General features: G+C 40.3%; 2 protein-coding genes across 4 annotated transcripts; both read left to right on the top strand.

The window, feature by feature from the left end:
- Positions 1-3,318: 3,318 nt before the first annotated feature.
- Positions 3,319-6,609, top strand: LOC114828768 (interferon a3). Of its 3 annotated transcripts, none has more exons than XM_034295370.1 (7): positions 3,319-3,463; positions 4,092-4,158; positions 4,335-4,422; positions 4,893-4,967; positions 5,084-5,233; positions 5,463-5,537; positions 6,458-6,609. In XM_034295370.1, exons 3-7 carry the CDS (start codon positions 4,420-4,422, stop codon positions 6,545-6,547), a joined length of 393 nt encoding a protein of 130 aa, XP_034151261.1. In that variant the 5' UTR covers positions 3,319-3,463; positions 4,092-4,158; positions 4,335-4,419; the 3' UTR covers positions 6,548-6,609. The 3 variants fall into 3 exon arrangements, with proteins under 3 accessions (XP_034151261.1, XP_034151260.1, XP_028978852.2); XM_034295369.1 differs by having other exon boundaries at positions 3,319-3,938; XM_029123019.2 differs by having other exon boundaries at positions 3,319-4,158.
- A 4,520-nt stretch (positions 6,610-11,129) lies between these two features.
- LOC105008644 (interferon a3) lies at positions 11,130-14,191 on the top strand. The gene is made up of 7 exons (XM_034295387.1): positions 11,130-11,339; positions 11,455-11,561; positions 11,738-11,825; positions 12,292-12,366; positions 12,497-12,646; positions 13,131-13,208; positions 14,034-14,191. Exons 3-7 carry the CDS (start codon positions 11,823-11,825, stop codon positions 14,124-14,126), a joined length of 399 nt encoding a protein of 132 aa, XP_034151278.1. The 5' UTR covers positions 11,130-11,339; positions 11,455-11,561; positions 11,738-11,822; the 3' UTR covers positions 14,127-14,191.
- The last annotated feature ends 12,210 nt before the right edge of the window (positions 14,192-26,401 follow it).

Below are 26,401 nucleotides of genomic sequence, written 5' to 3'. Positions count from 1 at the left end.
ATATACATTATTTATTTATTTATTATTGTAAATTATTTATTTATTATAAATTATTTTTTGTATACTACACTGTCTGTATATTTGGAAACCTTTAAAATGTGAATAAAATGTTTTAACTTAAAGACACATTTCTGACTTGTTTTACTAATGAAAATTAATTCATGACATTAGTTTAATCAAACCATCAGAACGGATGCAGACAAACATTTTTGTTGATCATCAGTCACATGAAAACTGTAGTTTTAGATTGGGTTATTGTTTTTTTGGTCTACACATACACAACATGATAACTTCCTGGATCAAGCCATTTCACTCCAGAATAAACCTGTATACAACAACAGTCCAGGCACAACTTGTAATATTACAATAATAAATAGATAATACAGAAGCCTTTTTGAATAAAATATCATATAACAGGGACATGAAAAAATCAGTAGTGCTGTCAAACGAATAAAATAAATCCTGATTAGTCTCAATCTTCTCTAGTTACTCGTTATTAATAAAACATTTAGAATGTTTTCAAATGATTTCCCATAACTCAATTTTATTTTAAAAACATTGCTTTTAAAAAAAAAGAAAATGTGTTTTCCTGTAAACTGGATATTGCTTGACGTGGATTTTAAGTTGTCCCTTAAATGGCAGTCCATAACTTTTCACAATAATTGGCAGCCTCTATACAGCTCTGGGGGAAAAAATCAAGAGACCACTGCACCTTTTCTTTCTTTTCCAAAAAAGTTTAAATTAAAAGACCACTGCAAAATGAATGCTTCTATTAACATTAGTAATAATATATACTGGGCAGTATTATTATTATTTTGTGTTTTATACAAAATAGGGCGCCGACACACTCTCCTGTCCCGCCACCCCGTTGCCCTCTCCTGTCCCGCCAGCCCGGTGCCCTCTCCTGCCCCGCCACCCCGGTGCCCTCTCCTGCCCCGCCACCCCGGTGCCCTCTCCTGCCCCGCCACCCCGGTGCCCTCTCCTGCCCCGCCACCCCGGTGCCCTCTCCTGCGCCGCCACCCCAGTGCCCTCTCCTGCCCCGCCACCCCGGTGCCCTCTCCTGCCCCGCCACCCCGGTGCCCTCTCCTGCCCCGCCACCCCGGTGCCCTCTCCTGCCCCGCCACCCCGGTGCCCTCTCCTGCCCCGCCACCCCGGTGCCCTCTCCTGTCCCGCCACCCCGGTGCCCTCTCCTGTCCCGCCACCCCGGTGCCCTCTCCTGTCCCGGCAGGGCGGCCGGCACAGGTTGAGGGCAGAGAACAGATTGAGAGCCTGCGTGTCAGAAGTGTGCACTCTCATCGTGCGCGTGTCCATGACCAGACCCAGGTAACAAACCTGCTGGGCTGGCCTCGGCGCGCTCTTCTTCAAATTCACCACGAGACCCAGTCTTGTCAGAAGGGACACCACTCGGACAGCGTGCATCCTGGCCAATTCCAGGGACGATGCAAGAATCAGGAGGTCATCTAGACAGGCCAGAATCCTGATGCCCTCCTAGCGGAGGGGCTCCAGCGCTGCCTCCAGACATTTGGCTAGCCACTGAGCCATCCCGCTGTACAAACCACACTGCACTCTCACCCATAGGAACCTCAGTGAGAGCGGTACCCGGCTTTTGCATACGCAGACTTTGCACCCTGAGTGGGGACGTGTTGCCAAGGAGACGCTGAGTAGGGCAGACGGGACTGGAATGATCAGGGAGGACAGGTAGCGAGACGGAGGTGAAAGCCTGTAACAACGTTGTTACATCTGTAACAACGGGTGAATCTCAGGACGCTCGGTAACCCGCGTGTGGGGGGAGAGCGAGGAAACCGGCATTTGTACACGCAAACGTTTCCCTGACCGCGAGTGAATGTAAACACAATCCTGCCGGGCAGAACTCTGATAGCGAACACGCACCTGACTGGCGGGTAGCGGAATATGAGATGCCTCTGAAACCGCTAGCCGGCGCTTATGTCTGTTAGAGGTGGAGGGTAGAGAGGGGAGATAAAATATAAAAACACTCAAAAAACACTCACTACCCTGAACGTAGCTAACAGAACTCTTATCCTTACACTGCATAGGGAACGGAATAGAGCGTGCACAAGCAAACACATTAGAAGACCTACCAGCTGCAGGGCGAGAATGAGGGAAAAGCCGTTCATTCGCGCCACTGCTCATATCCAATGGGGCCGGCATAGAGACAGAGAGAGCGCTCACTGAGTGAGCCACCGATGGAGGCAAACTAGGGCATGTGAAAGTTACAAGTGACTCAGACACCGCCTGAGTCTGCACAAAAGCACAACTTACGCCCGAGTAACGTTTGGCGGGCTGAATCTGCGATGCCGTCTTCCTTTTGTGTACATATAACACGGGTTCACACAATGTTGTGCTATGCATACGCCAAAGTACTTTTTTGCGTGCAGTTGAGACGCGACCTCCTTCCATTAAGAATAATGGTTGTCAATAAAATCGTTTCATTGACAAGCACCAACTGAAACCTATTTGACGTCACCATCATCGAGGCACGGATTTCCCGAAGAGTGACTAATCGTTTAAAAGCCATAGATTAACTTTATTCTTGAAAGAATGTAAAAGGGTAAAGGTAAAACTTTAATATCACATTTATTCACCATTGTTCTTAATTGGAGGAGATCGCGTCTGAACTGCAGGCAAAAAAGTACTTTGGCGTATGCATGGCATGAAATTGTGAAGTGTAAACCCGTGTTGTATGTACGCAAAAGGAAGAGAGTGGGTTGCCGCAACCACAACCCACGTGGGAAGGGAGCGGGTCCGCCTGCATCAGAGGAGTCGGGTCCTGTGTAGGAGCGTCCTCCTCAGACATCTTGTTGTCGTCGTCATCGCTGGAACTCAAGATGGCGGAGACGTCCACCTCCTGTTCGAAGTAGCTCACCCTCTCTACACGTGTAGAGAGGGACAAGGCAGCGCAGGAGGAGCAAGCCGTGGGGGTCTGTGAGAACCTCGCGAGCGTGGGCCGGTCCCAGGCAGGAAACACACGATGGGAGTCCTGGTGCAGAGACAGGTCGGCGCAACGGCAAGCCGACCTGTTCATGTTGAGACGTCGAGCTTAAGAACGTTGACGGCAAAAATTCTCAGGTCGAAGTAGAGTAATCTGTAGGCACTCAGCAAGCATTTGCTGAACAAAATGGGACAGCGTTCTCTGGGCTCACGGGTCCTATATAGGGGCAGGTGTGCCCTTATTGGCTGTCGCATCTTGCATAATGAGTTTTAATTACTGTTGCGGAGTGAACCACTAGCAGCTAAAGCCCCTCTAGGGGGCGGAGCTTCAAGACATATAACCAAATCATTTTGAATGTTGTATTTAAATAATAATTTTTTAGCCTGTTACAGTAGTGAAACCTAGGCTTAAATGGTAACGGAGTGAAGGGCAAACATCTTCACAAGCAAGTTGCAGCAATGGAAAATAGTGTGTGTGTACGTTCAAGCGAAGGGGTGTACGACTCGCAAGGGGGTGGGTTTGCGCCACAACACCGGCTCCGCTTAGGCCTACGCGGTTCTGCAAAAATAGTAGGCTACAAGCCAACACGACTAAACATATTTAACTACATGGCTTAACTCTATAATAAGTAGGGATATCAAAATAATTGTATCCATAAAAATATACCTTTATCTAGCTAAATTGTTTTTCATTTTTCAATCGTAAAGTAAAGCAAAAACAGAAAGTTTCAACATATCAGACCATATTCCAAGCAGCGTCTGAAAGTTGTTTACGTCATTGAAAATGACAAGCCAAGAGGTAGGTGGGAGGGTGAAGATCAGGACGCAAATTCACTTTTCATTTGTAGCGCAACAGAGCAGGACTTACCGGGGCACAACGGAACAATATTTCGGTCTTTTGATTGAAACCTACTAAAAACCAGCGTATTTTCTTGTTCAAATTCTTCAGAAGTTTGGGATTTATTTTCAGAATTTGAACGCCACGTTAGGTAAAAGTTTTGTTCGAATTATCGCGAAAAACCTATATACTCTATTTTATAATACTATATACAGTGAAAAAAAGATTATCGTTTGTTTCAACATTAATTCAACTCGAATTTCAAGAAGAATGTGTACATTTTTACTGGTATTTCGTCGCCCAGAATACGGACCAGGCATCGAATTCGTTGGCTGCATGTGCGGGTCTGGAAAGTGAAAGCTCCAACTCCGGTAGGTTGATCGGGGGAAATTCACCTTAGAGTTTTCCCTTTCCTAACTCCATATAAAAGTCCATCACATAGCCAAGATGTTCATATTCAAGTGGAAAACTCATTGTAAAGCAACTTACTTCACCCAACAAGGTTTACAATGCAGAGCTGGATATTTCTCTTTCTTATTCTTTGCAGCACGCAGAGCTCGTGTAGTTGCTGTGACTGGATCCGAGATCACTACGGCACCTTGAGTAGAGAATATCTTTCTCTGCTGGACGAGATGGTAAGACACTTGGATTTAAGCGGCTGTTTATTTTGCTTATGTCTAATGCCGGCCCTAGTAAGACATCTGCACACTGCATTAGAGAATGTTTTTTAAGGTCTGTAAAACAACCAACCAAGCCTGTTATTTTGAAAAATGTTTCCCATAGTAAAACATGCTGTATTGACAGAGGTTTTGCTTCTGTGTCTGTATAGAATCATTAGGAACAATACTTTATTGATCTTGATTGTATGCAGTAAATTGTGGTCAGAAATTATATATCTGCACACTGTATTCGAGAATGGTGTATTAAAGACAGTAAAACAACCAAACAAGTACATTTTATATATTTATTTCTTGAAAAATATTGTATTGTCATACGCTTGCTACTGCATCTGTGTATTTGTGGAAACTATATGTTACATCAATCTTGATTGCATGAAAGATATTGTTGAAGTGTGACTTAAAATATAATTTTGATTACTTTCCAGGGTGGAAATATCACAAAGCAGGATGTTCCTGTCTTTTTCCCAGAATCCCTTTACAGACGCATGGAAGATGCTCAGGTAAAACTAGTTTTGACTTCCTAGATACAGCCAATGTATCTTCATCAAAATGTTCATTAATGCCATAATTTAGGCTCAAACTGTTTCTAATATTGTCTTTATGTATTCTTGTTTAGTATGAGGTCCAAGTCAGATTCCTGAATGAGACTATTCATGAAATCTTCAAACTGTTTGATGAGAATATGGATGCTGTCACCTGGGAAGAGAAGAAGCTGGATGATTTTCTCATCCTTCTCCATCGTCAGTTTCAAAACCTCAAGTCGTGTGTAAGTAACATCAACTGTGCCCTAAACAATTGATTATCAAATGTACATTCTATGGGTCTTAAATATTTGGGAGTGCTAGGTAGAACCAGGTTCTGCTGCTCCAGCATTGATTGATGGTGACCTCTGACCATAAAGGGGGGACAAAGAGGTTACCCTTACTAACTATGCTTTGGAGCATCTACAATATTTTCACTGGGTGACTGATGTTTTCTTTAACTTTCTCCAACAGGTATCACCTGCCACAAAGTTTAAGAGACTGAAACGCTTCTTCAAGAAGTTGAATAAGAAGGTTCTGGTAGAAATGGTGAGTTTGGTTTGTTAATTCTCGTTTATTGCTGACTGTAACCCATTTTCAGATAAAATTCAAGTCAAGTTAACATGTCATGAAAAATTCTAATGAAATAAAAAAGATTGTGAATTTAGCTCAATGCTTATTAGTGTCTATTGTAATAGCTCACATTTGTGTGGATTGTAATGTGGTAAAACATGGTATGTTTTCAAGATGCTATTTAATGACAAAGTAGTATGTTCCAATTAAGGCATTGTGGCTTACTAAATACTTAACAGTACGTACTTTACCATCACAGATGCTGTACTAAGTGAAATGTAAATATTTTCTTTATAACCAAAATTAGAACTTGGGAGATGTTTTATGAAATCGGGGGGGGGGGGGGGGGGGGGGGGGCTTAAATGACCACTTAGCCCACTAGTTATCAGTGGGCACATTCCAATCTATGCCTTCTTTAACGCCACCTGGTAGTTTCTGTTTAAATCATCTGTTGGCATAAACAACTAATACATTACATTTGTTCTACGACACAGAAACAAAGAAACATGGGTGTAAATTAATCAGCAGCAACACAGTATTCAAATGACATTGTATAATGCACATATAGTATATTTTATAGGAGATGTATGGTGCATAGGACATGCATATGAATTGAAATACTACATCATGAAGAATCATTTAATGGATAGAAAGAGTCTTAGTATTGACATTTTCCAGATCCATCAGCATTTACTCTTGCAGATGGCCAAGAACACCTATTTAAAAGCCAATCTCTTAATTAGAATCTCAGGAGTGCTGATATGTTGTCAGGTCTGTGTTGTCAGGTCTGTTAATTTATTTTGTATGATGACCTTTCTTTTGTGTGACAATATAGTCATTATACTGTATTTGCTAGAAAGGTCACCACTCTAATATTAATGTTACTGTGTTTTCAGAACTACAGTGCACAAGCATGGGAGCTCATCAGGAAAGAGACAAAATATATTCTAGAAAAATTGGACCTCCTTGTGGCAACGATGCACTGATCATCCGGACTCATTGTAGAAGGCTTTATACGTTACTAGTTTACTGAGCATGCCAAAAGTGATGTTGCATACTGAAAGTGTATTTATAATATTTACATGTATTATTTATTTATTGTAAATTATTTATTTATTATAAATTATTTATTTTTTGTAAGATTTTTTTTTTTTACCTGTGTTTAACTATACTATATTGCCTGTATAGTTGGAAACCTTTAAAATGTGAATAAAATGTTTTAACTTAGACACATTTCTGACTTGTTTTTACTAATGAAAATTAATTCATGACATTAGTTGAATCAAACCATCAGAACGGATGCGGACTAAACTTTTTGTTGATCATCTGATAATCTGTCTGATAATAAACTACAGGAAAACTGTAGTTTTAGATTGAGTTATTGTTTTTTTGGTCTACACATTCACAACATGATAACTTCCTGGATGAAGCCATTTCACTCCAGAATAAACCTGTATACAACAACAGTCCAGGCACAACTTGTAATATTACAGGAATAAATAGATAATACAGAAGCGCTCATGAATAAAATGTCATATAACAGGAACAGGAAAAAATCAGAAGTGCTGTCAAACGAATGCAATAATAAATCCTGATTAGTCTCAATCTTCTGTAGTTAATCGTTATTTATTACAATTTTAGAATGTTTTCAAATTATTTCCTTAACACACGATTTTCTTTTAAAAACATTGAATTATATAAAAGAAAATTGTGTTTTACTGTAAACTGGATATTTCTTGACTTGGATTTAAGTTGTCACAGCCCTTAAATGGCAGTCCATAACTTTCCACAATAACTGGCAGCCTAGAGCTCTGGGGAAAAAAATCAAGAGACCACTGCACCTTTTCCAAAAAAGTTTAAATTAAGAGACCACTGCAAATTGAAAGCTTCTGTTCCTTACTCAAAACTTTCCTTTTCAACTTTTTTGGAAAGGATATCAAAAGGTGCAGTTGTCTTTTATTTTTTTTCCGGAGCTGTATGTTGCCCATGTTAATCTAAATAGAAGGTTGCTGGCCCCATGATTCTACCATCTTATATTGTTCTCTTGATTAAGGTATCAAGCACAACTGCTACGTCAGGCTATGATGTTGTCATGTTGGCACCTTCAAGCTAGGACCTTCAGCATGTGCTGGGACGGTTTGCAGCCGAGTGTGAAGCGATGGGGATGAGAATCAGTACCTCCAAATCCGAGGCCATGATCCTCAGTTGGAAAAGGGTGGCTTGCCCACTTCAGGTTGGTGGAGAGTGCCTGCCTCAAGTGGAGGAGTTTAAGTATCTAGGGGTCTTGTTCACGAGTGAGGGAAGGATGGAACGGGAGATTGACAGATGGATCGGTGCAGCTTCTGCAGTAATGCGGTCGATGTATCGGTCTGTCGTGGTGAAGAAAGAGCTGAGCCGCAAGGCGACGCTCTCGATTTACCGGTCAATCTGGGGAGAGGGAAGTCTGGGCATCTCTGCTTACACTGCTGCCCCCGCGACCCGGCCCCGGATAAGCGGAAGATGATGGATGGATGGAACATTTAACAACCGGGTCGCCCTTCCTCTGAACAGAAAACGTTGCAATATGTTAACTTCAAACCCAAACAAACATTAATCTGTGAAACATGCAGTTTTGCAACTGTGTTCCTGATGATTATTAGTGACATGTCATTAATGGGAAATTTATATTTTCAGAAGTTGGTAAGTGTTGTCACAAAAAAATATGACCCCCTTTTATTGGCTACCGTCCCCAATTATTGGCCACCTTACTATTTTGTTGAATTATAATAACATAGACTGGCCAGTATTATTATTATTTTGTGTTTTATACAAAATAGGGCACCGCCACCCTCTCCTGTCCCGGTGCCCTCTCCTGCCCCGCCACCCCGGTGCCCTCTCCTGCCCCGCCACCCCGGTGCCCTCTCCTGCCCCGCCACCCCGGTGCCCTCTCCTGCCCCGCCACCCCGGTGCCCTCTCCTGCCCCGCCACCCCGGTGCCCTCTCCTGTCCCGCCACCCCGGTGCCCTCTCCTGCCCCGCCACCCCGGTGCCCTCTCCTGTCCCGCCACCCCGGTGCCCTCTCCTGTCCCGCCACCCCGGTGCCCTCTCCTGCCCCGCCACCCCGGTGCCCTCTCCTGTCCCGCCACCCCGGTGCCCTCTCCTGCCCCGCCACCCCGGTGCCCTCTCCTGCCCCGCCACCCCGGTGCCCTCTCCTGTCCCGCCACCCCGGTGCCCTCTCCTGTCCCGCCACCCCGGTGCCCTCTCCTGTCCCGGCAGGGCGGCCGGCACAGGTTGAGGGCAGAGAACAGATTGAGAGCCTGCGTGTCAGAAGTGTGCACTCTCATCGTGCGCGTGTCCATGACCAGACCCAGGTAACAAACCTGCTGGGCTGGCCTCGGCGCGCTCTTCTTCCAATTCACCACGAGACCCAGTCTTGTGAGAAGGGACACCACTCGGACAGCGTGCATCCTGGCCAATTCCAGGGACGATGCAAGAATCAGGAGGTCATCTAGATAGACCAGAATCCTGATGCTCTCCTAGCTTAGGTGCTCCAGCGCTGCCTCCAGACATTTGGCTAGCCACTGAGCCATCCCGCTGTACAAATGACACTGCGCTCTCACCCATAGGAACCTGAGTGAGAGCGGTGCCCGGCATTTGCATACGCAGACTTTGCACCCTGAGTGGGGACGCGTTGCCAAGGAGACACCTAGTAGGGCAGATGGAGCTGGGATGATCAGAAAGAGCATGTAGCGAGACGGCGGCGAAAGCCGGCGGCGTTACCCGGCATTTGATCACTTCATAGAGAGCGGGATGAGGAGCCACCGCGGTTACATCTGTAACAACAAGTGAACTCACAGGACGCTCGGTAACCCGCGTGTGGCGGAAGAGAGAGGAGCCCAGCATTTGCATACGTGGACATTGCACCCTGAGCAGGGACGCCTTGCCAAGGAGACGCTGAGTAGGGCAGATGGGACTGGAATGATCATGGAAGACAGGTAGCGAGACGGAGGCAAGGCCTGCGGCATTACCTGCCGTTTGATCTCATCATAGCAAGCGGGATGAGATCCCAGGACGTAAACTTTATCCCACAGCTGCCCCTAGTAGAAGTGGATGGCAAGGCGGGCTTCCTCCCGGACCAGCCCCAGGAAGGCAGGAAATGCGTGGCCAGCTCGAGCTCTAAAGGAGGGATGGCCTAGCTGATGGGAGTCTGCCTACCGTAGACCATTGTGAAGGTGGTGTAGGACTTAACAGGCGCTTTGGCAGAAGCTGGGGCAGACCAGGAACCCTCTGCGAAAGGCTTTAAAACCACGAACACGGAGTCCACCGGTTTTACACGCTCCGCCCAGGAGCCAAAGGACATGGCAGAAAGCTCCTTCGGCGCAGGCAGGGGAGGCAGAGGCAGCTGGATGCGTAAAGTTGCCCTCTCAATCATGCCCACAAACTCCGCGCGGAGAGGGGGCGGACGGAGAGAAACAGCAGAGGAGAGGTCGTCCACCCCATATGGAAAATTCATGTATTTTAAATATATTTCCGAACACATTTGGAAAATATATTCCTGAATACATTTGGTAAATATATGTCAAAATGTTTGAAATTGGCTGCTTAAATATATTTGTAAAAAATGATTAGAAATTATTGTCTAAACATATTGGACAATCGCTGTTTTGAACTTGCGACCTTATGGCCCTCAACAAGGAGAGCTAACCACTACACCAAACAGAATTAGGATGTAGGAAAGGTAAGTAGTCATATTACAAAGTTTACCTTAGTATGTCAGACTATATTTGTAACTGAGATTAAACATATTTTGGTAATGTACACATCTATAAAATGTGTTTCAACACCTAAATGTGATATAATCAATATGTCCGTAATTACATTTCATAATTTTACTTTCACAGGACCTGGAAAATGCATTTTAATATGGGCTTCAAAATACATTTTGTAATGTATTTTCTATAATACATTACAATTGTAATGAGAGCATTGTTGACGTTGAAATACATTTGGACAAAACTGAAATGTATTTATAAATTTTCAATTTCGGAATAATAGCTGTAGTTAAAAGTATGTAGTTAAAAGTATTTATACGTTTTTAAATACATTTCAGAATAAAAGGTGAAATACATTTTGATACCTGAAATGTATTTTGTATAAATATAAATGCATGTATACTTTTTTAAATACATTTCAGAATAAAAGGTGAAATACATTTTGATACCTGAAATGTATTTTGTATAAATATAAATGCATGTATACTTTTTTAAATACATTTCAGAATAAAGGGTGAAATACATTTTGATACCTGAAATGTATTTTGAATTAAGTTAAATGTATTCGACATATATTCAGCATACATTCTACATAGATTTTGCATTGCAAAAATATATTTAAAATACATTTTATTTCCCTATGGGCATATTTAATACATGGCTAAACTCTAGTAGGGATATCAAATAATTGTATCCATAAAAATTACCTTTATCTAGCTAAATTGTTTTTAATTTTCCAATCGTAAAGTAAAGCAAAAACAGAAAGTTTCAACATATCAGACCATATTCCAAGCAGCGTCTGAAAGTTGGTTACGTCATTGAAAATGACAAGCCAAGAGGTAGGTGGGAGGGTGAAGATCAGGACGCAAATTCACTTTTCATTTGTAGCGCAACAGAGCAGGACTTACCGGGGCACAACGGAACAATATTTCGGTCTTTTGATTGAAACCTACTAAAAACCAGCGTATTTTCTTGTTCAAATTCTTCAGAAGTTTGGGATTTATTTTCAGAATTTGAACGCCACGTTAGGTAAAAGTTTTGTTCGAATTATCGCGAAAAACCTATATAATCTATTTTATAATACTATATACAGTGAAAAAAATGATTATCGTTTGTTTCGACATTAATTCAACTCGAATTTCAGGGAGAATGTGTACATTTTTACTGGTATTTGGTCGCCCAGAATACGGACCAGGCATCGAATTCGTTCGGCTGCATGTGCGGGTCTGGAAAGTGAAAGCTCCAACTCCGGTAGGTTGATCAGGGGAAATTCACCTTACAGTTTTCCCTTTCCTAACTCCATATAAAAGTCCATCACATAGCCAAGATGTTCATATTCAAGTGGAAAACTCATTGTAAAGCAACTTACTACACCCAACAAGGTTTACAATGCAGAGCTGGATATTTCTCTTTCTTATTCTTTGCAGCACGCAGAGCTCGTGTAGTTGCTGTGACTGGATCCGAGATCACTACGGCACCTTGAGTAGAGAATATCTTTCTCTGCTGGACGAGATGGTAAGACACTTGGATTTAAGCGGCTGTTTATTTTGCTTATGTCTAGGGCCGGCCCTAGTAAGACATCTACACACTGCATTAGAGAATGTTTTTTAAGGTCTGTAAAACAACCAAGCATGTTATTTTGAAAAAAAATTCCCATAGTAAAACATGCTGTATTGACAGAGGTTTTGCTTCTGTGTCTGTATAGAATCATTAGGAACAATACTTTGTTGATCTTGATTGTATGCAGTAAATTGTGGTCAGAAATTATATATCTGCACACTGTATTCGAGAATGTTGTATTAAAGACAGTAAAACAACCAAACAAGTAAATTTTATATATTTATTTCTTGAAAAATATTGTATTGTCAGACACTTGCTACTGCATCTGTGTATTTGTGGAAACTATATGTTACATCAATCTTGATTGCATGAAAGATATTGTTGAAGTGTGACTTAAAATATAATTTTGATTACTTTCCAGGGTGGAAATATCACAAAGCAGGATGTTCCTGTCTTTTTCCCAGAATCCCTTTACAGACGCATGGAAGATGCTCAGGTAAAACTACAGTTTTGACTTCCTAGATACAGCCAATGTATCGGTGTACAAGTCTTCATCAAAAAGTTATATAATGCCATCATTATGACTCAAACTGTTTCTAATATTGTCTTTATGTATTCTTGTTTAGTATGAGGTCCAAGTCAGATTCCTGAATGAGACTATTCATGAAATCATCAAACTGTTTGATGAGAATATGGACGCTGTCACCTGGGAAGAGAAGAAGCTGGATGATTTTCTCATCCTTCTCCATCGTCAGTTTCAAAAACTCAAGTCTTGTGTAAGTAACATAGTCGATTTTGAATGATACGCATTAGTTATATGGTTGAGAATAACATTTTTTAAATGTTGTATGGAGATGCAGAGATGAAGAACACAACTTGCATATTTTAGAATATATATTTCTACATTCTGTATGCATGAAGGTAATTGCTAATCACTGCAGTCTATTGGTACCAACCAGCAACCTACTACGTACCTTTTTGCCCGTGCTGTTAGAATTGACCTCTAAATCAGGATGATTATCTAGAACCCCTTTGGTCAGACTGTGCCCTAAACAATTGATGATCAAATGTACATTCTATGGGTGTTAGGTTTTTGGGAGTGCTAGGCAAAACCAAGCTTCCCCAACATTGATTCATGGTGACCTCTGACTTAAAATGGGGAAAAAGAGGCCTACTAACCAATAGTCTACTAACTCTGCTAGAGAGGATCTACAATATATTGAGTGGATGACCAATCTTTTCTTTAACTTTCTCCAACAGGTATCACCTGCCAAGAAAGCTGAGGGAAGACTTGAAAGCTTCTTCAAGAAGTTGAATAAGAAGGTTCTGAAAGAAATGGTAAGTTTGGTTTCAGGTGGTGACATCTTTCAATATATCAACTGGGTGAATGTCTTGGATTGTCCGTATAATTCCTTGGCTCCAGTCTTTGGATCACTTAGGGTTACTTGTCTTTTAGAAGTACAAGTTTCAATTGTTGATGCCTGTAACCCATTTTCAGATAAAATCTGTCTTTATGTCATTTCTGTTAATCGGTTGTGTTTAACTGTGCCATCACTTGTTAAGGTTGAACAGTAACTCATCCATTAATTAGTCTACAAAAGTGTATGTGATTCTAGATTAGAAGATGGAAATTCAAGCTAACAATTATTTACAATTATTGTTATTAGTGGTATTGTGTTATTCAAGTGTAAATGTGGAAAAATGGCCCTACTAGGGAGTTTTTTCCTAGCCATTGGGCATCAAATTTTGATGTTGCTTTCTCTTTGGAGTTTCAGGCGTATCTATAAATGGTTTTCTCTTTGGCATATCTATAAATGCACTTTGTGGCAATGGCCAATGTAAAAAGGCTTTATAAAATACATGTGATTCTTTGATTGAATGGCAAAAACATCTATTTAGAAGCCAGCATCTTCATAAACATCTCTAGAGTGCTGATGTAGTGTCAGGTCTGTTTGGTTGTTTTGCATGATAAGCATAAAGGCAGAGTGGATGTAATATTTTTTAATTGTCTCTCACTCCTGGGGGAGTGGTTAAAAATGATGCTACATTAGGAATTGTAAAATATGACACCTGTCCATTCTTTTGTGTAAGACAATATAGTCGTTTAACGCAGTATTTGCTGGTAAGGTCACCACGCTAATATTTACGTTACTGTGTTTTCAGAACTACAGTGCACAAGCATGGGAGCTCATCAGGAAAGAGACAAAATATGTTCTAGAAAAATTGTACCTCCTTGTGGCAACGATGCACAGATAATCTGGACTCATCGCAGAAGGCTTTATACGTTACCAGTTTATTAAGCATGCCAATGATGTTGAACACTGAAAGAGTATTTATTATATTTACATGCATTATTGATTAATTTATTTATTGTAAATTATTTATTTTTTGTAAAAAATTTTTTACCTGTGTTTAACTTAACTGTATTGCCTCTATGCTTGGAAACCTTGAATTGGAATCTTGAAAATGTGAATAAAAAATATATTTTCATAAATTTGCCATATTTCAAGGATGTTTGCAACTAATGACCATGATATATTTTTATTTAATGAAACCGTCAGAATGGATGCAGACTAAACCTTTTGTTGATCATCAGTCACATGAAAACTGGAGTGTTTTTTTTTTTTAGATAATGCGGTATAGTTTCTTGGGTCTACACACACAAAATTTGAGATTTTTCCTGGAATCAAGCCATTTTACTCCAGAATAAACCATGAACTACCAGTCTGATTGGTAAAAAGATAAACAACACCCAACCACCTTCAAAGTTTTTAAGTTGTCTGTTTACAGGAACCATTAGGAATCCTTAGATACATTATACTTGGCAGTTAAATTAAGTATTCTGTTTCTCTTACACTATATTTTGGTGGTTAAGTATGTAAGTATGTAATTTCTTTTGGCAGTTTGTTTATACTCAGTTAAGGTGGGTAAATGGGGAAAAAACATGCTGTGAGTAGATCAACAAAAGTAGATTCACATTGCTGTCAAATCAAAAAGATAATCAAACATGCAATATTTTTCATGAGATGCATTTGGAATACATTTTATTTTAGGGAGAGACAATTAAAAAATATACACCGATCAGCCATTACATTATGACCACTGACAGGTGAAGTGAAAGCACGGATAATCTCATTATCATGGCACCTGTCCGTAAGTGGGATATATTAGGCAGTAAGTGAACATTCTGTCCTCAAAGTTGATGTGTTAGAAGCAGGAAAAATGGACAAGCGTAAGGATATGAGCGACTTTGACAAGGGCAAAATTGTGATGGCTAAACGACTGAGTCAGAGCATCTCCAAAATCACAGCACTTGTGGGGTGTTCCCGGTCTGCAGTGGTCAGTACCTATCAAAAATGGTGCAAAGGAAGGAAAATTGGTGATCCGGCGACAGGGTCATGCATGGCCAACGCTCAATGATGCACGTAGGGAGCGAAGGCTGGCCAGTGTGGTCCGATCCAACAAACAAGCTACTGTAGCTCAAATTGCTGAAAGAGTGGCTTCATAAGAAGCATTTCAAGGTCCTGGGGGCCAGTGGGTGTCCCTTTGGTTGATGCCTGGCAATGTGGTTGGATTGATTTCCTGCCTGTTGGGCCCTGTCCGGGGCCTCCTCCGGGTAGGGCCACAGTGTCACCGGACCCCCCCGTCTCAGTTCCAAGGTGTTACGCTGCTATATTATTGTGCTGGGGGATATGAGGGATGTACTACTTTTCTCAGTTTCCTCCAGTTTTAAATTTTAGAAGGAGATGAGGTCCTGGTCCACACCTGTGGATTACCTGGTTTGGGGGGCCCGTTGCTGTCCCTGTCCTTGTCCACCTGGTCATACTTCTGACCTAGTCTAAAATCAAATAGACTCTGGATTTAGCCCAGAGAAATGTATTTATTATTCCAATTGGACTCTTAATATCTCACCCGGCACAGCCAGAAGAGGACTGGTCACCCCTCTGAGCCTGGGTCCTCTCTAGGTTTCTTCCTAAAATTCGACCTTCTTAGGGAGTTATTCCTAGCCAGTGAAATTCAACACTACTGTTGTTTGCTCCTTGCGGTTTAAGGCCGGGTGTCTCTGTAAAGCACTTTGTGACAACTGCTGTTGTAAAAAGGGCCTTATAAATACATTTGATTGATTGATTGATTGATTGACCAGATCTCAACCCCTTAGAAAATCTTTGGAGGGAGTTGAAAGTCTGTGTTGCCCAGCGACAGCCCCAAAACATCACTGCTCTAGAGGAGATACGCATGGAGGAATGGGCCAAAATACCAGCAACAGTGTGTGAAAACCTTGTGAAGACTTACAGAAAACATTTGACCTCTGTCATTGCCAACAAAGGGTATATTACAAAGTATTGAGCTGAACTTTTATTGACCAAATACTTATTTTCCACCATAATTTACCAATAAATTAATAAAAAATCCTACAATGTGATTTTCTGGATTGAAGTGTACCTATGATGAAAATTAGAGGCCTAAGTGGGAGAACTTGCACAATTGGTGGCTGACTAAATACTTTTTTGCCCCACTGTATCTGTTCCAAACCCTAATGTACTAGTCCTACTAATTGCTACTAATGTAGGAGACAGTGAAGTTTTGTATTAAAAAATGTCTATAGCCTCATTCTTTAGGCTGTCTGTAAGGTCAGAATGTCAAATGTCAATAGACAGTGAGTTTAGGCGCCCTGTGAGCATGGAGATCCTATCACTGTCTTTATATGGTTGATGCTGGAAAAGAGTTGCTCAACTCTTTTGAAATTGGAAGGGTAATAAAAACCATGAGCAGATTTTGGTACAACCTTACTGTCCACTGCAGCTGTTCCCTGAGGTTGAGGTCAGGAGTGAGGTTGAGGTTGAGGTTGAGGTCATGCTCAATGCATGCTCTTTTTACAATACACAATAGCTTGATTCATGAGGAAACAGCATATGCTTGGTATTTTGATGCTAAATAGCCTGTAGCTAAGAAAAGGATGCTTTTTCTAATTTGCACTGTAGGTAAATATAATTTGAATATAGCAATCTACTCTATGATTGGTTAATGGATGCAATGATGTCTTATAGGACATACTTTACTCGTATAGGTACTGTTTCATAGAAGCATCAAAATAACAAAATTCATTGTTAATTGCACAGCCATTAATTAATAATCTCTCTACATGGCTCTGAATTGAAATGTTACATGTTTATCTACTGTTCCATAGTAACTGCAGAAGGACAACATGATTGGGTATTGTTTTGATCCTGTGGTAGAAATTTTGTTATTCCATAGTACAATGAAATCATACTGCTTATTCTGAGTATAATCCAGTAATTCAGTAAGGCCATTGTATGTTTCTGCTATGCTCAATTGTACAGGATGTGCCTACAACAGACAGCTTTGGCAAAACTCCTCAAGGCCTGTAGACATCTTGTTATCTTGGTAAGCTGAAGTTCGCAGAGCAGCTGGTGAGATGTGACATGTAGACTAGTCATGTTTGGGAGAAGGACACAGTGGGCTGTACTGAATGTATATAGGCCAGAGCTCAACCTTCAATGGAGAGCTCTTAACCTGACACTGTTGAGAATGTTGTTAACTGCTCCAGGTTTATAAATCTTGAATAAAGCTTTACTTGTGAAAACAATCTACAGTCTCTGTGCCTTTCCCATTTAGTGATTTCCACGACAATTTGGCGATGATTATGAGATAGCTAACTCCATTCACTGATGGTTCCCGGAGACTCCAAGGTTAACTGTGCACAGTGAACACAACCGTGTGGTTCAGGGAGCTCACACTCCGTCTAGGCCGGAGCAGAAGGGACCCGCCTCGGACCTGGCAGGGAGCATCAGTGGATGGATACGCCATCCCCAACATAAAAACTAAAGGGTGAGACTGAGTTTCTTCTTACAATAACTTTATTGGTGGAAACGTTTTCAGACCTTTAAATAAAACCTGTTCTGGCCCCTGGGGCCTTTGTGGCATAGGCTGCGCAGTAAACAGTTTTTGGAAACTAATTGTACATGAACGATAACAAAAACTAAACTTTTTTTTTTTAATACCTAAAATAAACTAAAAATACAAGAAAATACTATAAAATATAAAAATCATAAATAAAACAAAAGAGAGAAGATTGACAGAAGTGTATGGTGTGGTGACAAGTGTGAAAATAGAGATGTCTCCCTCATAAACTAAAACGTTTTTTTTGTGTGGGTTATCATCTGTTTTGAGTACAAGTGACGGTGAGCGGATACCATGGGCACTGGCAGCAGTAAAATCAAAGCCTGCCTGCCGGATCCACTGATCGGACCAGTAAAGATAATGGTGTATAAGTGGGGCACGGATGTATCAGGACAACTGTTATTGTGGTACAAAGCATCTGATTTTCCATTGAAAGGAACATTTAGTGAGGCTAAGTTGAAAGATTGTAGAAGGAAATTAGAAGAGTTTGAAAAGAGTATGAAAAGAAAGAAAGATAAAAAAAGTGGGATAACTATGGTAAGTGAGGCTTAGGCGAGAGAAGGATAGAGAGTGGGAGTAAGAAGATAATGGTAAAGGAAAGAGTGACAGAGGGTGATGAGAAAATGAAGAAAAGGAAAAGAGAAGATGATGAGCGCGGCATTCCATCTCCTTACTGTACTCCAATCCCTGCAGCTCTTGTATCAGCACCAGTCCCGGACCCTTCTCTATCTCCAACCCAGGTGCCACCCCTGCCACTCCTCCACCCAAAGCTGGAAAACCTCATGGTCTCCCCTACAGGGTTTAACCTCTTCCCACACCGCCTTCATTCCTTCTCCTGAACCAGCTCCAAAGACCACCAGATCCCAACAATCGGCCGACCCTGACCAGGCTTTCCTTCTGGCTCCTTTAGTAACTTACCCTGATCCACAGCCACGGCCAGGCTGGCAATAACGAATGGATGCTTGAGGTCAACATCCAAAAGACTTGAAGACAGGATGAACAGAAGGACATTGCTAATGTGATGCCAGATCCCACCAAGGACTCGGTTGAGTTTGGGATTCACATGATCAAGTTGGTGCGCCTGTACAAGCCGTTGAGAGCAGAGATCGCACACATCACACGTTCCAGGATGAAACTACGCTGGGCAGATAATCCAGGAGGGGTTAAATGAGGACCTTCTCGTGTCTGCAGAGGGGGCATACCAAACTCAACTTACTCTTCTCCTGGAGAGAATAAAGACTGCCTACCCCACAGTGACTGATTGGGCTGTGATCCACAGTTACAGTATACAGGGTCCTAAGAATACCTGGAAGCCTACAGAGACAGGTTGGAGAAGTTTTTCAGGAAATACAGTGGCCTGACCAGCTCTGAGAACTTTAATAGCCTGCTAAAGGCTGCCCTGGTGCATGGCCTCCAGCCTGCTATGAGCAAAACTGTGAAACTCACTTGCATTGTGTGGGAGACAGTACCTCTACAGACTGTGATTGAACATTGTAAACATGCAGAACGGCAGCAGCAGTGCGCTGATTACAAGGCTACATCCAAACAAGAAAAGGAAAACAACCAAGCTCCAGGCTGCTCAGCTCATGTATTACCAGGGACAAGGTCAGCAATTCAGCGGAAAGGGGGAAGGAATTGGTGGTTTTCAGAAGAGTGGAAGAAAGGGAGGACCAGGCCAAGGGAGAGTTGGACAGGGACGAAGCAGGGACCAGACAAGAGACCAGTCATGTTACAGTTGCGGTAAATATGGTCATTTTTATAGAAGGTGCCCTAACACATTTTTAGGTGGGCCAATGAGTAAAATGCCCGCCCACTTCCAAGTGCAACCACCAGTGGTAGGCACGACTAATATTAAAATTGTTTTTAACTTGTTCTGTTACTACAGATTACAATGAAGAGAGACTGCCCTCATCTTAAATTGCCCCTGGACAGAGCAAATGTAAAAAAAAAAGAAGGTTCTCTTCACAGTAAATTATTTTTAGTTGACATTAGTTCTTAACAATTATTAAATGTACTTCACAGTTGGTATTATTTAGTGTTTTGTTTTGAACATACATTTTCAATTGTATCACGTAACCTTAACAACAGTAGATTCACATCGTGGATCCCAACCCAACTCTTATCCCCAACACACTTGCTCAGCAAGAAGAGTTTCAACAGTCAAACCACATTTCAAGTAGTGTGTGAAAGGGGATTACGTAATTGAAAATGACATGCTCAAAAGTAAGGGTGACGGTCTCCAAATTAGTGATGGGCATTCCGAATCACTAGTGAACTGAATCATTCAGTACAGTTCTTTGAATAGATCCGGATCATTTGAATCACTGATTCATTAAATGAATCTTTTTGTCCAAGCTCTTAATTCTATCTCTATATCACAGTGGGAGCTTGTTGTTTACTATAATAGAACTATGTTTAATGACTCAAAAAAATAGTAGCATAATGTTACCGAAATAACATTTTTCAACAATTACCAAATTATTCAGTCTCCAGAAAATATTATCACAAGCAAATGTAGTAGGCCGTCATGAACAACAGCAATACAAATGTTATCGAATTCACCATGCATGTTTGGTTTCTGTAGTTAGGCATGCACATCTTAGGCTGCAATTAAAAACCACTTGCTATCATATCCTAACTATTCATACTTGTTTCCTGCAGAGTTGAAGACTACAGGAACACCACCGGTTTCAGAAAAATACTGACTATATCCGAAATGATATCATAAGAAGAAAATATCCTGAAAATAATAAACATCATATCATTCAAAACGGCTATGCTTTGTAGTTGATTAAAGACATGTTATTGCATTCATTGCTCTTCACAGCATGTGTGGCTTGAGGTTATACTAAACTTGCAAAAAATGCCTATAGGCTACTCCGCGGTTCAGGTAGTGTAACATCCCCGGCTGAATAATGGTCTGGCTCTTTATTGACTGATGGTTCAGAAAGCTTTATTGTCGCTATGCAACATTCCTTAATACACCTTGAATCTCTTGAACCACCGTAAGAGCTTGTGTCTCTAACAGCCAGGTGCTAAAAAATATGAATGTATGCCTTAATTCGACCGCTTTTTCCTCCTCCTTTTGTGGCCGTACATTTACTTCCGGTTTCAGAATTTTCTAAACAGGCTCTGTGCACAAGCGTATGGACGAACTTCCGCTTTAGCCAGATGTCGGCATATCAGTTTCCGGTTTACTTAAGGCGATCACCCGCGTTGCCCAAAATTTCAGTTTTTAGTAGATGTCTCCAAGACCTGCCTAAAATAAGCATTAGTGATGTCCATCGAATTGTTGATGCCTGGTCCCCTGCTCCAACAAGCAAGCGGAACAAGGGATTCAAACCCTACGTATCGAGTTATCTGCACAACTACCAGCGTAAGTAGTTTACTGTGGTGTGCCGGCCGGCTATCGGCTAAGCTAGTTAGCGATGTGTTCCTTTTTAGTGTAGTGTTAGGCAGGACAATAGAACGCATAAAAATTCACCCTAGCCTCAAAAACGGCAAAAGAACGCTGGCTGAGCTGGCGCGTCCCAATAGCAAGTGAATTGAAACAAATCTTCGTTCAGCCTCTTCTACCTGAATTAAGCTTAAAATTCCATAGCCTCAAAAAAGACTCTTTTATTTTACTACTGTAACCTCATTTCACAACAAAACTGAAAAATAACAACTGGCATAGGAAATAAACATCTGGTCCTATATGGTATTAATTGCGCTTAAACCTGCGTTACGTGGAAGTATATAAAAAATCCCCTTTTCTGACTATTTCTAGTCTAGCGTTTGAAGTCATTGAATGGCACAAGCCATAATTTATTAAAAAGAGGACATTCTCCTGATTAAAATGATACCCCACTTGTACCTTGAAACTTAAATGAGTCACGTACATTATATTTCTTTTTTTCGTACAACAACATCACTCATCTTGTTGTGAGTTTAGGTGTTTACTAATGCGGATGAGTATTAGTAAGTAAACCGGAAACTGCAAAACCGACTTCTAGACAAAAGCGGAAGTTCCTCTCTACGCTGGTGCACAGAGCCTATAAAAAAAGGATAACAAAATAAAGGAAAGAACTTCTTGAACAAATAGTAACTGGAGAACAGTGGGATGAAAGGAAGTGTTTTTAAGAATCAATGCCTGGAGATTTAATTTGAAACAGCATGTGTCACACCAAGTGCAATACTGCCGCCCTGTGGCAAGACTAGTGAAAACACAAAAACAGCCGATGACATAGGGCAAAATGTTCTTCCAAATCTGTTTATTTCAGTTGTTGGGATTTTCAAATTTACCAGTAAGATAGCTGTGAGTGTTCACAAAACAATTTACTGAACTAATAAAAATCCACAAAAAGATAATAGAAATTGAGGATTGTGATCTAATTTAAACCGTTTTATGGATTCCAAAAATGTCAATTTATGGCTTAGTGGAAAGGTTGACCAGTAACATCTTAACTGACAATCTACTAATTCTCTAACCTTAACCTTTTTCCTTAACCTTTTTCCTAACCCTCACAATTGGAACACAATAAAGTGTAACCAGGGTTAGGATTGGGTAACAAAGGGGAAAAATGGAATGTGTGCTGCGAGATTGAGACTCATGTTGCAAGGTCGGCCGCCAGTGAACGTTATTTACTTCACGGTGAAGATTACATTTACGTCTGCATTTGGGACGGACAACAACTTGACATGGATGAACATTGGAAAGCTGCACACTGGCAATATAGGATATACTTTCAATGCTCCAATCCTTTCGCCTTATGAGCTCACCACTATTATTATATATGTGTATACAGTGGCTTCGTAAAGCATTCTGACACAATTTCTTTCTCCACATTTTGTTATTGATTACATGTATTAAATTCTGCCATCAATCTACACACATCTACATAAGTAGATTTTGTGTATTCTGTTCCTATATTTCTGCCACTGTCTAGCAGCACCTTTCCACCAAGTAAAATAATGGGTAGGGGTTGCCTCTATTAGCTAATTCATTAGCTAATCGAGGCGATTCTGATACCCAACACTACAGATGTGAGGTTTTAAGTGTAAGGGCTACGCCACTCAGAACGACGTGGACGTCCACCACGGTCACATGAACATCCTCGCTAGGGGGAGCCCTCGAGATTATGTTTAGCAGGATGGACGAGAGACGAGGATGGAGGGCATGGTCCGGACAGACAGGAAAGTGGCCTGGATCCAGCTCTAACTGGATGTACATTGAAGCGAACTGGATGTCTTGTGTATGAGCAGATTTTGAACAGAATAAAATGGAGATCATCAATCAAATTATGACCAGGATTGGGTAGATTACTTTTTAAATGTAATCTGTTACAAGTTACCTGTCCACCTTTGTAATCTGTAACGTATCTTTTAGATTACTCAAACTCAGTAACATAATCTGATTACTTTAAGATTACTTTCATATTAAGAGGCTTTGGAAAACAAATAGGATTACCCTATAACCAACTGAACACCTGTTGCAGGATTAATATAGATTTTACAAAAACGGAATTCGAATTTTACCTTATGGGTTGTGTAGGCTACAATACCTTTGGAAATGGGTTTCTAAACCATTGCTTTTTACTTCAAATATGATTAGGCTACATCTCTACATTACACGCTAAAGATCTGTCAGATATTCAATCATTCCAGTTAATCCAATAAACCTTGATCTTCCAGAATATGACTTTTTATCTGAACATAACCAGACATTTAATGATGCTTAAGACTGTTCTGTTATTTGTGTTTTATTCATGTTTATAATTGCTTCAAAACATTGTTGAAAAATATTCAAAAGGGTATTGACATGGTTGTATGTAAAAATGTATATATCTGTAGATTTTCGCACATAAACTAAATCTGATGATTTCCTCAACACCCAACATTGACAAAATGTTGCAGTTACCCCCGGCACGCGAATGCACCATTGCAATCGTGAACACCCGCATAGAAATAAGATTTACCCACGTGTACATAACCTGATATTATTATAGACACCAGTGATGGATTTTCAAAACCCAAATGAAAGAAATAAACAGTGATTATAAACCTGCACTCAAAGCTTAAAGTAAATGACGTCAAAGTAAAAAAATACAAATCATTATAATGGTTTCTCATTCTTTTGACTTGCACTGTTCAATTTAACAGCAATGTTCTAGAAAGTTGAAATTGGTAACTGTTCAATTTTCTATAGTCTTTTGCAGAAAGGTGGCAAGTTTCAATTTGCATCATGAAAAGGTCAGGTCAATATCTGTTTACAGAAACATAAATTTTTCTGGGGGTGCCTGGAACAAGCACATTTTTAATTCTAGAGTAATTACATGGTTATGGACTTAAAACATTGTTGGGAGGAATATAAGTGTTACATGTCTTGGAATTAATTATTCAATCAACTTGTATTAACCATATAATAAAAGTTGATTGAATAACATAAATTACAACTAGAACAGGTCCAAAAGAGCACAACAGACATTACTGAAAGTCAATTAATGTAGTCCAAAAGCATGAAGTTAATGGCATAACCTAAAAATACAAAATTAAATGATATGCCAGTTAGATAATTAAACATTTAATCACCCGATCAAATATTCAAAACATTACATTCCAACACTGAAAAAACTAAACTGTTTCTTTATGTACTGTGTATTCAGCTTTGCCCAGATTCGGTAGGCACTGGTTTCATCCTATCATGTTGTATGGTCAGATGAACAATTCCAAAAGACTGTCCAGTTTACGTCAAACTATATTGTGTTTTCTGGATCTTGTCATTTTTGTTGTGTGGAAACCAGCATTAGCTGATGGTTTAAAGACAGCTAATAGGTATCCTCATCAACAAAAATAATTTACAGAGAAGCTCAAAATTATCACTAAGTCCTCTTTTGTCTATTTCATCCATTCATTTTTCAGTGTATTCAAAATTATTAAACAAAAACATGAATGGCGAGAGAGCTAATTGTTCTTCCTCTAACGTTGAGGCCTCCCTGAGCATTTGCATAGCACCCTATATTTCCTCATCATTCAGGGTTCAGAAGGGGCCCGTGTTGGCATTTTTCCCAGGCATCCCCCAGGTCAACAACCCATATTGGCATCTGAAATGAAAGATCACAACAATCACATAGAAGTAGAGGTGTACAAAGTACAAAGTAAAAGTACTCAATTGGGTTCACTGTGTTAACCACTTTAGGGAATTATCTAATTAAGATCTAAGTAACCAGGTAAAGGGAGTTCAAAACTAACCAGTGATCAATAAAATAAAAAAGAAGAGTGTTATGGATCAATTAAGGTCATTGGTTTGTTATGAACTCCGTTTAGGTAATTTAGCTCATCCTTAGCAACTGCTCATCCGAAACTGGTGAAAATAGCCAAATACATCTACTTTTTACACCACGGCACAGAAGATGGCCATGGCAAATTATTATTTTGTTTACATGTTGAATCCCCCCTTGGTTCAAATAACGATAATAAACTCAAACATACAATGTGTTGTAATTATTTCGCGTTCCTATTCTTTTTCAATTGAAGTAATCCAAAAAATAATCATATTTTTTAATTACAATATTTTTGTTGGTAACGTAACGGATTATAACAGAACTTTTGTTACTTTTAATCCGCTACTCCCCAACTCTGATTATGACTATTATCCAATGACAATATGTATTCTTTCTGTGATGATTATGCTAGAATTCAGTCTAGGCTGCACTGTTTTCTTCGATTGGGGGAAGTGTTTTATGTTTTGTTTTAGGCACTAAATACACTTAGACATTAAATCTTAAAATGTTTTACTATGATGTTGTGTTTTTATACCACAAATAGTCGATTTAATTTCACTTTGTAACAATATGTCTTGGTTGGGCTATAGTTTACAGTGTTGTGTATATTATCGCTTTATTTTTTGCTTAATTCTTACTATAGATGTTGGGTGCTATGTGACAAGGATTTCACTGTGCAGGATGACGCTATTGTAACCAAGATGATAAATACATTAAGAAGTAATAAATAGTTAGATAATAATTTTGATAAGAAAGTTTATAGAAATTAAGTTGTCATTGTTCAAAAAATCATTTTGTTAAGGAGATACTTTTACTGTCTTACTGTCTGTGATTTAGGTACTTTTATTTTGAAACTTCACGATGCACGTTAGCTGCATCCTTTGCTGGAAAACAGACGAGAGAAAAGGAAGACGGTCATTTGTTTTGCAAGTGCCATATTTAGTGATTTTCTGGAGGGGCTGAACCTTGAAAAGTGATGAATAAGTTAATGAAGACACTGAAGTTTTTTGGAACATTTAATGAAAAGACTGTAAACTTTTGAATGGTGTTTCAGGAAGACAGGTGCCGAATTCATTAAGTTTTGTTGCAACCCTGTCTTGGTAAGCCAACCTGTTCACCCTTACGTTAGTTAAGGGCCTGAATGTTATATTTTAGTTGGACTTATGCTATGAAATATCTCGATTAAAGATGTATATTTTTATTGTACTTTTACTACGAGTGATCAAGTGAATGGAAAGATATTTTGTTTGAAATAAGCATTCACTTTTGTTGGAAAGGTTAAATCTGATTTTAAGTTTATGTTTTGTGGTGTGAAATGCATATGAGGTACACGTTTGAAGTATTTAT

This window comes from Esox lucius, chromosome 11 (assembly GCF_011004845.1).
Source record: "Esox lucius isolate fEsoLuc1 chromosome 11, fEsoLuc1.pri, whole genome shotgun sequence".
NCBI classification, from domain to species: Eukaryota; Metazoa; Chordata; class Actinopteri; order Esociformes; family Esocidae; genus Esox; species Esox lucius.
Note: the sequence above shows the minus strand (reverse complement) of the source record. Positions and strands in the feature narration are given on the sequence as shown.

What these genes read in the sequence shown, in the direction of transcription:
- LOC105008644 (XM_034295387.1), top strand. An exon ending in TTCAAAAACTCAAGTCTTGT is followed by an intron (nt 12,647 to 13,130) that starts GTAAGTAACATA and finishes TTTCTCCAACAG; the next exon opens with GTATCACCTGCCAAGAAAGC. An exon ending in AGAAGGTTCTGAAAGAAATG is followed by an intron (nt 13,209 to 14,033) that starts GTAAGTTTGGTT and finishes CTGTGTTTTCAG; the next exon opens with AACTACAGTGCACAAGCATG.
- LOC114828768 (XM_034295370.1), top strand. An exon ending in GACGCATGGAAGATGCTCAG is followed by an intron (nt 4,968 to 5,083) that starts GTAAAACTAGTT and finishes ATTCTTGTTTAG; the next exon opens with TATGAGGTCCAAGTCAGATT. An exon ending in AGAAGGTTCTGGTAGAAATG is followed by an intron (nt 5,538 to 6,457) that starts GTGAGTTTGGTT and finishes CTGTGTTTTCAG; the next exon opens with AACTACAGTGCACAAGCATG.